This window comes from Clytia hemisphaerica, unplaced genomic scaffold (genome assembly GCF_902728285.1).
Source record: "Clytia hemisphaerica strain Z4C2 unplaced genomic scaffold, Clytia hemisphaerica genome assembly, whole genome shotgun sequence".
NCBI lineage: Eukaryota > Metazoa > Cnidaria > Hydrozoa > Leptothecata > Clytiidae > Clytia > Clytia hemisphaerica.
In genome coordinates, this window is record NW_027103852.1 from 423196 (window position 1) to 440660 (window position 17465).

At 36.4% G+C, this 17465-nt stretch overlaps 3 protein-coding genes across 3 annotated transcripts; 1 reads left to right on the plus strand and 2 right to left on the minus strand.

Moving 5' to 3' along the window:
- Positions 1–138: 138 nt before the first annotated feature.
- LOC136807917 (zinc metalloproteinase nas-14-like) lies at positions 139–15177 on the minus strand. The gene is made up of 16 exons (XM_067064537.1): positions 15031–15177; positions 14336–14539; positions 13808–13931; positions 13299–13395; positions 13084–13152; positions 12707–12920; positions 11858–11929; positions 11087–11200; positions 10517–10645; positions 9981–10148; positions 9011–9127; positions 8639–8728; positions 8102–8344; positions 7288–7452; positions 1307–1404; positions 139–342 (listed from the first exon to the last, which is right to left on the minus strand). Exons 1-16 carry the CDS (start codon positions 15098–15100, stop codon positions 208–210), a joined length of 2109 nt encoding a protein of 702 aa, XP_066920638.1. The 5' UTR covers positions 15101–15177; the 3' UTR covers positions 139–207.
- Positions 2797–7093, plus strand: LOC136807916 (interaptin-like). The gene is made up of 4 exons (XM_067064536.1): positions 2797–3099; positions 3580–5172; positions 5978–6321; positions 6816–7093. The coding sequence occupies exons 1-4, from the start codon at positions 2836–2838 to the stop codon at positions 7006–7008; spliced, it is 2394 nt and encodes a 797-aa protein (XP_066920637.1). The 5' UTR covers positions 2797–2835; the 3' UTR covers positions 7009–7093.
- Positions 15178–15239: 62 nt separating the features above from the next.
- On the minus strand, positions 15240–17032 carry LOC136807918 (DNA replication complex GINS protein PSF3-like). The gene has a single exon (XM_067064538.1). The coding sequence runs from the start codon at positions 16965–16967 to the stop codon at positions 16329–16331; it is 639 nt and encodes a 212-aa protein (XP_066920639.1). The 5' UTR covers positions 16968–17032; the 3' UTR covers positions 15240–16328.
- Positions 17033–17465: the final 433 nt, after the last annotated feature.

The following is a 17465-nucleotide window of genomic DNA, read 5'->3' on the forward strand; positions in this document are numbered from 1 at the left end:
AGGTGTATATTGAGTTCGATTGAGGTATGTAAAATAAGATAAAACTTTCCCCGTGGCTAAGTTCTACATTTTAAGTGACCTAATTTATTTTGACTCTTAGTAGTAAATTATAAGAAAAATTGACCGAAATATCATAAATTTCAAATATTGAGAGTATTATATTCTCGGATAAGAATAAGAATAGATACCGTGGCATCTAAGTTTATACTAGCATCCATAAAGTTCCATACGGACGCATGCAAAATTGTATTCGACAGGGATATACTTGATATATCGCGCTCTGATGGAACGTTTGAATTGGTTCAACACTGGTGTCACATGATCACAATTCCCATCAAACACCTGTGAAGAGATAATAGAAAATACTACAAATACTCTCTCCAATTCGAACTTTCATTATTCGAATCTTTCTGTAATTCGAACTAAAATATTGGTCCTCTCAAAGCAGGAAAGTTTTATCAATTAATCTATCTAAATAATATTTTTTTATTTACTCTCTGTAATTCGAATCTAGCTCAAATTTAAAGAAAAGTTTAGGTTCTTTGAAGATCGAATAAGAGAGAGTCAACTGTACTTGTATATAATGATTCTTCGGTATATCTTTCGATTGTTTTCACGAAACAGTTTCGAGTATAGTTTGCTCAGTTACCTACTCTTTATGGAATACACGTTTTTTTTATAAACAAGTGTCTTATGCTTATGCTTAGCATTCTATTGTTCTCAAACAATAGAGTCATTGTTAAGGTACCCAAAACCGCTGAGCCTGCATATGCTTAACAACGTTATGCTTATAAAAGAAAAACATATATTTGAAAGGGCGAGTATTTGAACCGGAAACAGCCGGCTTGCGACACTGAAGAATTAAACCACTTGATCAACACTAAGAAAACGCAAAAATTTATCAAAATGATTGATTGGGAGTTTTAGAAAAAAAAATGCATCATAGACAGCCTTAATTTTTCTGCCGCCTTTTTATTTATGCTTAAAAGATTGATTCCAAATAAAAGAAACGGTTGACATCAAAACTCGAGGAATAAGATTGGCTAACCAATACCCACTTACACCACTTTTGATTTGACTGATGGAAGTTCATCGGTATATCGGTAATTGAGAGAAAAACTGATAGGTATATCGGTATTACGAAGTCCCGTACGCCCCCACTTATTCAATATGCTCCCTTATTGGATGAAAATCCAATTACGCTAAAACTGAATTAGAGAGCACCAACTACATACAATCGTGGCTACTGAATCATAAAAAGCAAGATAAAGGCCTGGGTAGGAGCTTGATTAAAACATAAGTTTACCTTTTGACTACCATCTTGGATATAAGGTGTGAAACTTCTTCCATCCGTACTGTACTCAATCTTAAACTTCGAAACACGCTCAAAATATTTGTAGCGACCTGTAGATCGAAAATTTAAGATCTTTAACTCTCACATGTAATACTCTGATTATCTGATTTTTTCCAAACATCACCATGAGATTTTTACCACTCATACCCTAGTAGATTTGGAGTTTTGAAAAATACTTTCAACTGTCCAAGGAACAACCGTTAAAGTGGGAGACTCAAAATGAGATAAAAATTTGAGAAAAAAGCTCATTTGCTCAAAAGTGGGGAGGCTCCCCAGTCTCCCCGTTTCCGCCGGACCTGAAGGAAAAATTATTCTATTTAGTTATTTTGAGCCATTGAAAATCGAAGTCCATCTAGTCCAAATAGTAAAACAAGCTGGATGCTGATTGGACCTACCTGATGGAAACTGTCGACACAAGTGATACTTTTATGGACCTACCTGGCTAATCAACAGAAATGTTATGGACAGCATATTTCCTTTTCTAAAGACCAGACATTTTTTTTCAGAAAATTATTTTCGACACATTGATGGTAGTAATAATACGCATCTATGTACAACATTAAAACTCGAGAAAATCTTGAAAACCGCGTTTTTCGGGAAGTTTTTCGGGATATTTGTGAATCTGGAGACCGGGAATAAATCTTTTTTCAAAATAGGGCCCTGTCACATGAGAGGATTACTTTTTTAAGATTACACATCTTTGTGCAAAAAAACCAGAGCCAGATTAACTACGGCATTGTTTACTACTTGATCGGTAATCAATGGGCTTTTCCAGAAAAAAAATTTACCCCAACTGTTGAGGATATTGATTTTTCGAAGTATCAAACCCCCTGGATATCCTACTTTATTAGTAAAGACCCCCTGGATATTCACTCTTAAAAATATGCTCAACCCCCTGGATATCCTCTCTTATAAAGTTGCTTACCCCTGGATATCGTATGTTTTACTTGAAAAGACACTTTACCCCCTGGATGTCCGGTCCCTTGTAGATATTTAACCCCCTGGATATCCACCTTTGAACAAAAATCGCTCAACCCCCTGGATATCCAATATCCCCAACAGGGGGGGGGCACGGACTATTTCTGGAAGCCCAATAAATGAAAGACCGATATACCCTACCCGCGTATCGTGGTATTTATCTCTCAAAAACAAAAAAGTTAACTTTCAAATTATTCTAATAGTTACGAAAAACACGAAAGGATTATCGGCGAATCAAAGACCGAATTGAATTTCTAAGCGAAGATAAAAGCCCGCCTTTTTTGAGCTTAAAATCGCGTGGGCGACCACCGCCAATCCACCATCGGAATGACAGATATAGAAATACATCGTTATTACGTCAGTTAACGTCTAATTTTTGACGTCAAATATCATTTTACGTAAGTATCCTTTTAAACATAACCATCGAGAAAAAGATTCAATTAGAAATTTTATTGTGAATTGGATAGACGTGTGAAAAATTTATCGACGAAAATATTTTAAAGATGTGGTGGCGCGCTACATCATTAATGACAGAAGACCTGAAGAGATCTTCGAAAGTAAGACTTTCAAAGGGCTTTTATCGTGGTGAAAATCAAATTAAAAGTTATGAATCAGGCTGTGGAAACACACCGAAAGACGACGAGTTGTGTCAGATCCATAGAACATTAATCAGCTACAAGGATGTTACCCTTCCTGACAAGATTTACGGTGGCCGAAACAAACAGTCATACATTGTTACCGATGACAACAAATCCCTTCAAAGAAAGGTTTGTTTATTGAGTCTATAATTACAATATTCGGCTATCACGAAGTAAAGAATATTCTAGTTCTATTCTTCTAATCTAGTAGTTTTGGTTAAAACCATATCTTCTACCCCTACAACAACAGCCGCCTACCCAAGAGGAGCAACCCAACATCAATTGATAAGAATTTTCACTTACTTTAGGGACAGTAAGTTAGGTACAGCTTTTTGGCTTTTAGAAAAAAGTCGATTGATATACTTGGAAAACTGCCGTCTTATTCCGGACCATGTTTTTGTTTGCTGTGCAATATATGACTTTCGAAAGGACTGTTTTTAGGCTTGAAGATAACTCTCACATTAGTCCATGCAAACATTGATGCATTTTGTTACCCCTGACCTAAACACTAAAGGTGTGGCCTCAGCCTTAGTAAAATTAGAGCTCAGTCCTTTTATGGGCTTATTCATCCGCGAACTCCGACTTAAACATTTTTCAAAAATGTTATAGATTATGAAGGAGTTGAATGTCGGCCCATTGGAATTCAGCATTGCGATGAAGACTTATCAAAATGTCGTCACAGTTCAGAATGAGGAAAACATACAGGAAGATGTATACGTAGGAGGAATAGAAGGCATAAATACGTCTCCAACAGATAGTGAGAACAATACTAAAGTACAGAGAAGTAAAGATACTTCTCCACCAAATGATTTAGCTCTTATGGAAGAACTTTGTACAATCAAAGGTGATTATGGTAAAATGAAAGGTGACTACGACAGCATTGTGGACAGGAACACGGCAGCTGAGACTGAGATCCGGCGATTATCTTTGGTCAAAGAAGAATCCGATCTTGTACATCGTGAAGAGGCAGATGCTTTGTGCAACACGATCGATGATTTGAATAAAAAATTGACAACGGCTCGTAAAGAGGTTGAAGAGATGGGCATGGATATCAAGGAATGTATAGCCGATACTACCTCTCAGTTGAAACAACACTTTGACGTGTTATTGGCCGAAGAAAAAGAACAAAACCAAGCCCTTCTAGCAAAAAAGGAGGCTGATATTTGTGAAAAAGACTCTCAAATCTTTGAAATAAAAAAATATTTTGAGAGGGAGCTAGATGCCGTGAAAGAACAAGGAGTGAAACGTTTAGAAAGAATGCTTTCTATTGAAAAAGAAAAATCGGAGATGGATCAAAAAACTATTCAAGAGCTTCGTAAAAGCTTGGATGCCGATCAAAAAATACTCCTTGATAAACAACACTCCTTACAGCAGCAAACGGAATTAGTAAATGGCCAGGCCTCTCAGCTCGTAGAATTGAATGACAAGAAAGCTGTCATCAAGAAGAAATTGTTTAAGGCTACCAAAGAGGTCAAGGAAGCTAAAGATAAGGTAGCCCAGGGTCAAGAAGCGTTTAACAAACAACAACAGGAGCTGGAAGATCTAAACGCAATTAATGAGATATTGACAAAGAGTAACGAGGAAGAGCGTAAGAAACATATTGAAGAACTGACACAAAAAGAAAGCGAGTTGGTTAAGATGTGCGACAGTTCCAAACAGCAACTCAACATCAGCGAACAAAAAATGGGATTGCTCAAGACAGAGAATGATGCATTGAAATTAGCGCAAGTCGAATCTGAATTAACACATGCGGCAGAGATGGCGAAACAGAATGAAGTATTGGTCCGTGCGAAAAACGCTCACAAGGACGAGATTGGTGAAGCCAAGGAGCAGATTGACCAGTTGAAGAGAGAAGCGGGCCAGATGGATTTCATGCACCAGGAGACATTGGCTGTAAAATATGGCAACCTGGAAGAATCTGAATTGACAATTTGTTTCTTACAAAAAGAAAAAGCAATATGTGAAAAGAAACTAGAGACTGCATCGAAAAGTGTTCTTTGTTTGGAGAAGAGATTAAACCAACGTGAAGTCGAGATTCGTGCTCGTTTGGAAGATATTTCTGCACAAAAGAAGAAAGAAAATGCGGACAAAGCTACTATCGAAAAACAAAAGGTCTCTATGGAGAAAATCCAGAACGATTTGAAACGTGAAAAGAAGAGGATCGAATCTTTGATCCGTGAACGTAATGCATACAGAGATGAAGTAAGATCTCAGCATTTTATTCTAATAAATTGACATCGATCAGAATCCAATTAAAATAAATCTTTAGGAACTGAATAGCTAGGTTTTCCTTAAGAATAAATATTTATTGAGTAAATCATTTTTTGTTTAAATGATTGTTGGTTAATCAGTATAAACGCTACAATAGAGTCTCTTTAACTCGAACCTCTATAACTCGATTATCTCCTTAATTTTTATTGTCCCTCCAGTCAACAATGCTTTAAACCTTACTCCATAACTCATAATGTTCTTAACTCAAACACATTTGAGTAATGGAGGGTCAACTGGACTTACTGTGCTTCGTACACATCCAAATAAACTTTTACAATACAAAATACGAGAAAAAAATATAACAATATAGGCGAAAATAAAAAAATGTAGTGTTTCCGGAGTGCGGAAAGGAAAAAAGCTCTCATGCGGCCGGCCGGAAAATTTTTTTTTGCTATTTTTGATAACTTAAGATCATTGAAATATAACTTTAAAGATAACCTTTATGTAAAAATAGTATGGAGTAAGCCCTGAATACTAATATCTCAACTACCAACAAAAGTCTGCAGCTGGGTCAGAAAATTTTTTTTTTTCACCCGGCCAGTTTCCGGAAACATACTACATATTTTTATTTTCGCCTAAGGTATAGATCGATATTGATCGCAGGTATTGGGAATGTTCCTCATCTAATAAAAACTTGTCTTTAGGCAACCAGTAATTTCTTTCGAACATTTCTAGAGGGGAGACCGTCTTGATTATGTCTGGGTTATCAAAATTATATTTAAATATTTCTTTTTAGGCTCACACGAATAGCATACAAAAGATTGAAGCTAACAAAAAGCTTGAGGCTACTAAAGAACACTTGCAAACGGTTAAGAAAGAATATGAGTGTAAAATTGCTCAAATGCAACCTATCCAAGAGACAAAGGCAGTGGGCAAGCAAAAGCAAAAGAAACGAAAGAGAAAATCAAAACAGGTTGCTTCCAACGACATCGAAGCAAACACACTTACTATTGCTACACAAACTAATAAAGAACTTACAAACCCACAAGAAGCAAAGCGTAACGATTTAAACGAAGATCGACCAAAGAAGTCAGATCTAGATAATGGGAAGATTCAGAAAGTCGCTAAAGTACAAAAAAGGTATCTAAGCTAATGATGAATAAATCGAACGATAGAATCTTGGACTACTATATAGTTCACCTGTTTCCTTTCTGCTTCTAGACATTTTCGATCACTGAATGCCCCCCCCCTTCTCACAGACCCGGTAGGATTTTTCCAGCCAGTAGAGGTAAAAATAACGGACCAAAACTCAATGGAGATTGATATTCCCATGTTTTTAATTGCTGGGGAATTGAATTCCGTTGTTTTCGAGCCAGAAAATTCAGTGGGGATGGAAAAAATAGCACAATATTTTACAGTGAGAATTTGCTTATCTGATTATTTTTAGCGGGGACAAAAATTTGAGTAGAATTTTCCACCGGGGACGATATTTTGGCTAGTTTTTCCAGTGGGAAGGGTTCCCAGTGGGTCTGTGAGAAGGGATTGTTGAATAGATCTTGCCTCGCAACCCTTTTACAATGTCCAGATTGGTAAAGCTTGCTTTCCATTAAACATCATCACTACTGATTTTTTAGTTTTGTTCAACGAAAAAGTCCATCAACAATATCTAAAAACATTGTAAGCAAATCAGACGTTATTTTCGACCAACATGACAACGAAAGACCCTGGGGTGTATATGACACTTCACTTGTCACCTTTTGTATCGGAATATGGTTTCTTCTCATCAAGGTCTGCAGCATTGTCACCAACGATGATTCACTCTGGTAGTGACGTCATCACCAAATTATACGTATACATTTGTAAATAATTTTCTCATCCTGGATTCTTTATACTACTTTTTACCACTTTTTTATATCTATAAATTATTTTCTAAAAACTAACCCAAAAAAACTAAAATAACTTCTTGTTCATTCTCCAAAAACTAGATATTCTTTTTAGATTTGATCCGCTAGTTCTATAGCTATGAGCTTTATAGACAAAATAAATTAACTATTTGGAGCGAACAAACGAACGCGAATTTTTAAGAAAGAGACCGAGATTTTTTACCTTGAGTGGCGATGTAAGTGATGGTCCTCATTTGTCCAAGATCAACTTGTAAGAAATCAGTTTTGGCGTCATCGTAACTGTTTGAACACCAAGAACCAATACGTTTAGACGTCGAGTTGTCGGGCATATAAAGACGTGCGTTTGCTGCCGATGCTACCCAACCACCTAAAGAAAGGGGAAAACTTCTATATGGCTCGAGTCTTTTTTAAAAAAATGAAAAATATTTCAGTAGAGGTCAAAAGATATCTACTTTTTTCTCATGAGTATTTTAGTCTACTAAAATTTTTCGGCTATACACCTTTTCGACCGTAGACGCCAATTAACGCATTCTTTTGTCCGCTTTATCCCACTCAAACCGTCCCAGAGTACTTTTTTCGGATCTATAGACAATAAAAAGATGTGTCAAAAAAGGATTGGATCGAGTTTAGTGGGATAAAGCGGACAAAGAAATAAACGCGCGGCAATTGGAGGTTACAGTCGAAAAGGTGTATTTTGATGAGAACTGTGCATCTGATTTTCTGTGACATTTTCTTTGAGCCTTTTCTGGTTGAAGAATACACATTAAGATTGAACATCTACGGAGTAAAGGTTGATCTTTTGGGAATTTATTTCAAAGTACAAAGTAGAAGACGAAATCTCCAGTACATGGAGTGAGAACCGTCTCTTCTAACCATGGCTTCTCGTTAAAGCAATCCCAACTAACGCAAACAACAATAGGATCCGGTCCACTAATATACGATATTGGAAGTGTAAATCTATATTCACAGGATAATATCAATGACCAGGTTGAAAAATTAGCCAGTTTACTACTTACGTCCAGGATGAAAATCAGTCCTTGATGAAAACGCACTATCAGGAATCTTAAAATTGCCAGTACCGTCATAAGACAATCCAAGAGGGTTTGAACAGCTTCCTGGAGGTCGTTGAATACCGGAATCACACTTTGAAACACCACAAGTAATCATACAGTGGCTGTTCATCCAGCTAGGATTTCGTTGACATTCGCCAATGCTTTTCCAATAAGGACATCTTGAATCATCATCGATGCACAACTTGCCTTTAAAGTGAATGAACATTCTTAGTAATGGAAATACTGAATTTTTGCAAGGCTTTTAGGAGTCTTTTAATAAGAATACCCAATAAAGGTGTTGGATAGACTTTTAATCAACATTTTTGGCAAATTTAGAAATAATGATAATTGCCTATGACAGTTAGCATAACATCCTTTATTTTTTTATATTAACTTCCTCACTTTATTTGCCTTTGAAATTGAAAAAGTTGATGGTTGGGATATTTCTTCAAAGGGCGCAGGGTCCAATTTAAAAAAAAATTTCCCCTTCGTTTATCTTACCATATCCGAGATATCTTCGGTAAACGGAAGGAGTTGTGGGTACAGTCACTGTTGGGTTCGGGCGTTGTGTGGGTGGGTAGGTTGGACGCCCTGAAAAAACAAAACATTATATTATATTACAATGGTTGATCTATATTTCGAGCTCCATAATTTCTTGTCCTTTCAGCTTTCAGCTCACAAACCCTTAAGGACAGCTCTTTACCAATTGCCCTTTATAACTTAAAGAAATTTTCTTTCTGTGAGCTAAGATGTGAATATTTCTCAAATTTTTTTAAATGACGTTAGGTAGAGCTGGTGCAAAAGAAGAGCAAGGTGTATCAGTGCCTACCCTTTGAGAATAGCAAAATTTAAAAGAATATGTTATCATCGTACCGTTACAGTTATCACAGCTTCTTGGACACAGACGTTTGACAGTTGGATTGGTAACACAATGACCAGCACTAGCCCAATCTCCACAATCATGGTCTTCGTCTTTACACATCTCATTTTCTAGAGAAAAAAGGTTCCAAAAATGACTAAAATCATTGTAGAAGATTGTTAAGTTCCTAATGGGTAGATTAGAAATGAGGTTAACTTATAAGTACATAATTTTACGCATCTTAACGGTTCACTGACCTTGACGGCTCACGAAGACGTTACACTGGTGCTTGAAAAGTGGACCCTATCCGATATAAATGTTTGAAAGATATTTGGGAACCTGTTAAAACAAAAAATCGAAAACATTTCCCATTTTCACTCTGAAAAGAGGTAAATTATGACTAAAAGTAGATTAAAAATTGAAAATTTCCACCCTGAATATTTTAAACAAAGGAAAGAACATCAATTCTTTTATCCCTTTCTCGTTGAGAAATTCTATTGGTTATTCTGCTTTGTCAGCTTTCTATATCATAAAAAGAATAGCTTAAGGCAAGGATTACAAGACGAGTAAATTTCTAGAGTCTACTTCTGGCTGAACTTTGCTTTTTGATAATTTTTTATGACACTGAGTCCAGTGAAGTAGACTAGGGGCATTTGGCGAGGTCACCATTTTGAAAAAAAATGTTCAAAATCCAAATAACAATAAAACTACTTGGAGTTGAAAGATATATAATCAAAAATGAGAAACAAACACGATTAACAGATTTGCAATCCCTTATTCTCAAATAAAAACATTGCCTCATACTGTTTTTACCTTCCAAAAAAAACTTAAATCTAGCGGGCTGTTTTACAGTCCGCCTAAGCAAAAGCATATTACCATACTTTACTACCGGGCCACTTAATCGCGCCATTCAGTCTATAAAAAAAGCTTTAAGTGGACCCCGGGCTAGGACCTCGCTAGCTAAACAATTAAATAAAAACTTACTAGAACAGCTTGGATTGCAACTTTTTCTGCAAGCATTTTTGACAGTTTCACTCAATGAACAATGTCCCATTCCTGCCCATTCAGGACATTCTTTTCGTTCATCAACACAATCACCAGAATTGCCAGAGCCTCCATTTCCACCACCGTTTCCTCCGTTTCCTCCGTTATCTATTGAAATTAAAGATTTGCCGGTATCTTAGTTGCTAGGCCTTGTTATAAAAACCTTTGCGATTTATTCATTGGATAGCACAACTTTATCTCAAACTGGTGAGTTTTATATTTATTAACCTTCTTCGGTTTGAGTTTTGTTTATGCAGAGTTTCAGCAAGTAGGCAGTTCTTACAAGCCAAAACAAGGTCGAAATACATCTACTCTGCCACTAGGGTTATCATTAGGACAATAAAAACTACATGGTAACAATTTAAATTTCAGCAAACTCTTTTTAAAAGTCCCCAAACTGGTCAAAATAGAATCGTTTAAGAGCTTCTAAGGGGAGCAGAATTAGAGAACATATAAAATATAATGTCAAACTTTACCTGTGCATGAGCCACACGATTTCTTGCAAGCCATTCTGACAGTATCACTTGTCTTACAATATCCCATGCTAGCCCAATCTCCACATTCTGATCTTTGATCAACACAACTACCAGAATTGCCAGAACCTCCTAAAATAGAAAGGTCAAAACAAAACAACACATTTTTTTAATAGAAGAAAGGTATATAGATATTTAAAATTGATACCTTAAAGGTAGAAATTTTCACAGAACAAATTTTTGCGGAACAAATTTTCGCGGTTTTTTGACAAATCAGTCCTAAATGACCCGTACTTTAAGGGCTACTTAGACTACACAATATATTGACGAACAAAATTTGACGATATCGTTTTCGGACCGTAATGTACGAAGTAAATTATAGGTACTCTATTATAAAAAGAAAGTTTCTTTCTGTAAGCAATCCACCTATATTGTTGGAATATTGAAAATCGAGCTGACAATATATTGCGGACACCTTTTCAATAAATTGCTGGCACTCAGCAATATATCATCGATATATTGCCTAACAATATATTGTGTAGTGTACGTAGCCCTTTAAGAACTTCTTAGTACCTTGACATGAAGGCGATCCACAGCTTTTCTTACAATGTTGTTGAACATAATCATTGGTTGAACAATAACCAGCTTTTGCCCATCCATCACATGATGTATTTTCGTCGACACAAGCTAAATTAATCAAAATAGTAAAAGATATTACTACCTCTGAGGAGCTCCTTACCTAATCAGCTTCCGAAACTTACTGACTTTCTCGACCTGAAATTACTTAAAATTCAGGTTCATTCATTAAAAACATTATTGCGGACATAAGAATCATGGTAGGGGACCATTCTTTAGGACGTAACTCGATAAAAACGGTGCCAAAGTGACGTTTTCTCAATGTTTGACGTTAATTTTCTCGAGTTAGGTTGAGAAATCGACCATATCCGCTTTAAAGTCCTCTATATCGTTTTTCGAGGGCTTTCCAATGGTATAAGTGGTTTTGTGTTTTAGCGACTTTGAAATTTCGTCAAATTTCGGGTCCCAAGGGTTTTTGCTTGTGACGTCAGTCTTTTCCCCATAAAAAAAATTGCTGGACCTAATTAATTTAATCCCTCTCAAAAAAGTTTCTAAATACATTCTTCTTTCGAATGAGCAAAAAAAATTCCATTCCGGAAATTGTTGTCACGGGTCCTAAAAAATGGCCCCCTACTATCAGAAACGGATTTTATGTTCTAGTTTCTGCCCCTGCAAGCAGTACCAAACTGAAAACAAAGTTTAGACCACAATCACGAGATATCCTAGACTTTTAAAGGGGATTCTTTCAATAAAAGATTAGATATTTACCATTTGAGTCCTGCATTGGAATTCGACCTGCGTGTCTTTTCATTCTTGCTTGCTTACGTTTTCGCTCAACAGCTGAGAAAGATTGGAAAATGATATAAGATTGACACAAGTATTAGAGTTATGATAGAAGTTGTTCCCGGGGGGGGGGGCACTCAAGGTAAATGACCTACCAGATGTTCGGCCCTTAACGGTAGGTTTTTCATAGTTCAGCTAGTGCACTGTAAGGGTAGGAAATTACAAAACTACACTGAACTGCACTGTAAGGGTAGGAAATTGTGATAAAAAGCCAATTTTTTGGTAAAATTGGCACAAAATTGGTCAATTTTGGAGGAAAAATTCCACATTTTCTTGGAAAATTGCAAAAACTGTAAGGGTATGATTTGAGAAGCCAAATTTTGGGTCGAACGTATGGTTGTTTTCAGATCGAGTGCCCCCCTCCCCCCGGGAAGTTGTTCCACTCTCGGTTAAACATGTATAATTCTTTAAATATAGGAACTTTTGTGAATAGGCCTTATTTCTTGAAGGTTTCTGTTTAGTCAAAAATTAAACGAAGGGTTCACAAAAGCTTTTTGGCGAAAATTTTTTCATATTCGTACAAATTTTTACTCTTCAAAATGATAGTATGTTGAAGAATCCACGAAGGGTTATAACTGTAAGATTTCTTCCAAAAGAAGAACTCGCAAATTCAAGTTTTTATCTCATTAAAATTTCTGTCTGAAACATCTCTGCCTTTTAAAGTATGTTTAGAGAATTGTAATTTTCTATTCATTTAGAGGTTTAATAGAATAAAGATTCGTCAACCGTTGGAATAAAACCTCAAGCAATTTTCCGTTTTATAATTCCACTTACCTGAGCAGTCGTACATCAAAGAAGTCTGCTTAGCGTCTAAAGCACTCAAGGCTACATAAGGTGTTTTCCCATTGAGAGATTTAAGAGGAGTCATGGTCTTTTTGCCATTAGCAGAAAACGCGTGCCAGGGATAATGCATGATACTTTCGTAATCGTATGGTACACCAAGAGAATCTGTATTCTGAACGATGTCAAAAGCGTCCTTGAATTGTCCCTACAAAGAAAAAACAACAGCTAGTATAACAGACGTTCGACAAAAGTTAATCTTACAATTAATCTTAGCTCTAGAATTTATGTGTATTTTTCCCAAGAAACTAGACTTTCGTTTAATAATCCCTGAAGCCTCCCTTTATCCCGAACCATTCTCTGTTACTTACTATATTTTCCCAGTGAACTTTAACATACTGATCTCTGTCTTTACGGTTCTGTTCATGGTAAAATCCAACCTGTCAGGTAAAAAGTACAAGGTATAATATAGTCTGAATCGCACCCCTCTTGAAAACCGCAGTTACTACACAGGACGTCAGCAGCTTGCAGATATAAAGGTTACAATCTGATCAGGCAATTGATAAAATCAATTATTTTAACTCACCACGTGACCAATCTCATGAGTCATGACATGTTGGAATTCACATCCATGACCAACAGAGATTTTGGTGTATGAAGTCATTCCTACGTTTCCCCAGCAACTATAATCAAACAAATAGGACTTTGGAACTTTATAACTCAAATCTTAGAAACACTTTTGTAAAGGAAGGCATTATCTTTATTCATTACTGCAACTCAGCTTAAAGGGCTCTTTCAAGGGCCAATTATTCACCAAGAAACATTTAATGTGATTTTGTTAGAAAAGACACGATGGTTTTCAAGAGATTTCAAAGTTCAGATTAATTCGAGCTACATTGGGATAGATGACTTAGTTTCAATCATAGAAAGATACAAAGAATAATACAAGTTCGAATTGGAATCCATTGTAGTTACCCAGCTGGCACACAACGTTTTTTCGACGTTTATCTAACGTTTCCAACGTCTATATAACGTTAGATGAACGTTGAAACAACGTTGTGTGCCAGCTGGGTAGTTTAACTGTAAAGAGCTAACTGTGTATTTCTGAAGAATTGCAAGAAATATTTTTCATTGGTTCTCTTGACAAATCGAATACAAGTTTTGGCTTCCCATTCTTGCATAGCTTTCTTGATCGAATCCATTGCATCATCCAAATTCTCTAGAACGTTTAAAGAAACAAAACAATCAATATATGTAGGATTTAGGATTTGATTTACATCATCCAATTGGTCGCAGCCAGCTTGAAACATCTCTCAAGCTTCCAGGCATGTGGCCCAAAGGTCCGCTAGATGCAGGCGATGTACTTTAACAGCAACAGACTAAATAGCTTTCTCATCACCAAGTAGTCTAAGAGAGAAACTCTTTATTAGGCTCATTAGCGAGTTTACGTATCTGTGTTTTCTGCAACGGAGATGGCTAGTTTCTGATTTCTCTAGATCATGACTGGAGGATGAAGACAGTAAATCGGCATTCGCCGACTGCAAATACATACTCTTGCAAATGTACCAATATCCCTGGTTACGTGAAACAGTTGAATTCTTAACAAAAGTTAAAGTGACAAACCTAACGAGCAATCAATTTCATAAGGAATAACAGCATTGGTCCAACGTCTGTTGATTCTGTTATCTGCACCAAATACATTGGAGGAAGATGATGAACCACCCATATTGTAGTGGTGTTTCAAGGCGACTTTTTGACGACCGTTCAACTGCACATCACCAAAGAAGAGATGGTTAGGTGGTGATTGTTGAGGTGATTCCTCAGGTTCTGGAAACCAAAATTTAAAGGTTTAAAAAAAAAAAAACTGAAAATGACTTATGATATCGAGTGACGTACGTTTATAGAAAGAAAAGAAAGTAGGGGCACATCTTATACTGACAAAGCAGTTACTAACAAGGATTTTTTTTTTAAACTTGTGCTAATTTTACGCGGCGATGCAATATTGTTCCATTGATGTTGATTCAGTGAATTTGGCTGGCACTTGCAGATAGTAATAGGTCCACTCAAAATTAAATTCTAGTGGATTTTGCAAAAACTGACCGTCCATTTTCATTCAGGACTGATGGTTCAAAGTTAATTTTTCTCACACTTTTGCCATAAAGCCTTTTTTGATCAGGCTGGAGAGAGTTTGGTCAAATTTATGACATTCAGAGTATTAATAGAAAGTCACAGATTATATTTTAATTTGTCGCCTATTTTCTAGAAATGTTTCTCTATGTCAAACAATAGAATTAAACCAATAGAAAAACCTAACTCACCTTTTCCAAATTCAAATGCCAAAACTGCATTTTGAAATGCAATCATGCACAATAAAATATTCAGCCACATGGTCTAATGCAACCGATTTTCAATTTCAACCAATTTTCAATTTCAACCAGAAAATTATTGCGATATTTTTCAAAAAATACCCAACCATGAAAAACCCTTTCCATTTTATACTTGGTTCAATAGGAAACGAAACATTGAGTCAGGTTGAGTCAATATATTTGGAGAATTTTATTACCTAATTATTAAATTTATTAACGATTTATTGCTGACAGATGCAATTAATTTGAATTTCATATTTATAAAAGCTTTGTAAATATTTGGGGTTGATCAATTAATGTTGAGAAATGGTTGAAAGTTAGGGAATTTTAGATACATTTTCAGAGACATAAAATCTAGTTTTGCACACGGTACAAATCCCTTGTAGCGGCTTATAGCGGCTTATTTGTCTCTTCCAAGGGACTAGTCTGAATCACTGACCTGTAAAAAACCACAAGTAGTATAAGGAGCACGAATCCATTAAAGGATAGGCTGCTGGCATCCACTAACAGATTCGTGTTCCTTATACTACCTGGGGCTTTGTAGAGGTCTGCGATTCAGACTAGTGGAAGGATGGTAACAATCTCATAAAAAACGATGTAATCCTGATCTTAATCAGAGTTATGCATCTATCAACCCGTAGCGGCGCGGTCGGTTTTTCAGGGCACTTGTAATGATTTAACAAACACAATTTGTTCTCGAAGTACGGCTGCCTATCTATAAAACAAACTAAGCAAAGTCCCACCAAAACGAGAGACATTTTCATGAGTCTCTGTGGTGAAGTGCAAACTATTCGAATAGCTTTACTTAATGGGCGGTACTTCATCACTTCAATTCAGTATCTTACATTGTTCACAAGAGCGCCCCTACGCTTGTGTTTTCGATACCGTAGTTGAAAGAAAATTTCCTTGTAAAGTAGAGTCTTTTTAACTCGAAACCTCTATAACTCGAATGTCTTCTTAACTAGAAATTTCCTTTAATTTGAACAAATTTGTGTTCCCTGTGCAGATTCGTCAGACTCCACTGTAGATTTATTACCAGTCCCCTTATAAGCTGACCGCGCCGCTAAAGGTTGACAGGTGAAGTAAGGAGGATGAAGAGAAGTGTTTATCCATCAATCATAAGAGCTAGCTCCAAAAGAAATTATACGGTATTTTTGAAACTGATGTGGGGTATGATTGCAGCCTTGAGGATGGGGTTTAAAAAAAGCCAAAGAAAAATATTAAAGATTTTTAACTAAACTAATAAAATTTTATTCTTCCATTTCAGCGCGTTTTCGTTTCCTTTGTATGTTTACCGTATTAGAAATAGTCAATTGTCCCACGTGACCTTTAAGCCATGCGTTATGATCATGCAAAGTTGACTGTCCGCTTTCAAATAATGCTATTTCAAATTCATCTAATTTTTGTTTGATTTTAACGACATCTTGATGTGACGCATTATGAGAAGCATCCATAACTTTACGAAATCGCTTGACAAAAACTTCCAACATAGCACGCGCCACATCGCCAGAATCACGGTGTTGAAAATGTAACAATCGGGTGCCAAAACGGAAAAAATAAGGTCCCATTTTATGTAAGTCTAAAACATTGGCGTCCGCTTTAAAAATTTCACGATAGGATCCGTTGTAGATTTTTGGTAACTCAACCGAAGCTATGAGACGCCGTCCAGTGCAAAGTTTCAAGGCTAGCCAACACGGGATTTCCATTTTGGTACCACTATCCAGATGTTCGTTGGTGGTACTAGGATCTAAGAACCCTAGTCGATAACACGGTAATTCGAATTTGACGGGTACTTTTTCTTGCATTGTAATGATATCGTCTAAATCGTAGTAGTATACGCTTGTAGGGCGTGGTGTCAATTGGCGCATCAAATTGTCACTTTCATCCATCTTTGCGATGTCTTATACTGTATATTTATTTGCTATTGTTTTTTTTTTGTTTTTTTGCAGCTGAAACTGAAGAAATGAAATGAGGATTATGAAAAGTTTAAAATAATTTACTCTCTGGTACCTAATAGCCGGGGGGTTGGAATAAGCGGGGGGGTTGGAATAAAAATGTCATGGGTGGAAAATTTTTGAAAAGGAGGCTGATACAGCAGAACTAGGACAAACGAGGTAACTTTCAAAACAATTTTCCAAAAATTAATAAGCGGGGGTTGGAATAAGAATGTCCTGGGTGGAAAATTTTCGAAAAATTAATTAGCAGGGGGACGGCTTTATTACTATTAGGTAATAATTTTTTTTTCAATCGAGCGCTGTGTTAATCTCTTTCCCCAACAAAAATGATTGATGTCAAAGGAAGCGATCGCTAATACACTAATAGGGACCAACCCCTCAACTTAAATCTTCTAATTGTCAACAGATTAGGTAGACAGACCGGGTACTGGA

Bases quoted from the DNA above. Each gene is read 5' to 3' on its own strand.
- LOC136807916 (XM_067064536.1), top strand. From the start codon at position 2,836: ATGTGGTGGCGCGCTACATCATTAATGACAGAAGACCTGAAGAGATCT. The intron at 5,173-5,977 runs GTAAGATCTCAG...ATTTCTTTTTAG, and splicing joins GTAATGCATACAGAGATGAA to GCTCACACGAATAGCATACA. The intron at 6,322-6,815 runs GTATCTAAGCTA...CTGATTTTTTAG, and splicing joins GTCGCTAAAGTACAAAAAAG to TTTTGTTCAACGAAAAAGTC.
- LOC136807917 (XM_067064537.1), bottom strand. From the start codon at position 15,100: ATGTGGCTGAATATTTTATTGTGCATGATTGCATTTCAAAATGCAGTT. The intron at 13,153-13,298 runs GTGAGTTAAAAT...TTTACCTGACAG, and splicing joins CTCATGAGATTGGTCACGTG to GTTGGATTTTACCATGAACA. The intron at 10,646-11,086 runs GTACTAAGAAGT...TTTCTATTTTAG, and splicing joins TGGATCGCCTTCATGTCAAG to GAGGTTCTGGCAATTCTGGT.
- LOC136807918 (XM_067064538.1), bottom strand. From the start codon at position 16,967: ATGGATGAAAGTGACAATTTGATGCGCCAATTGACACCACGCCCTACA.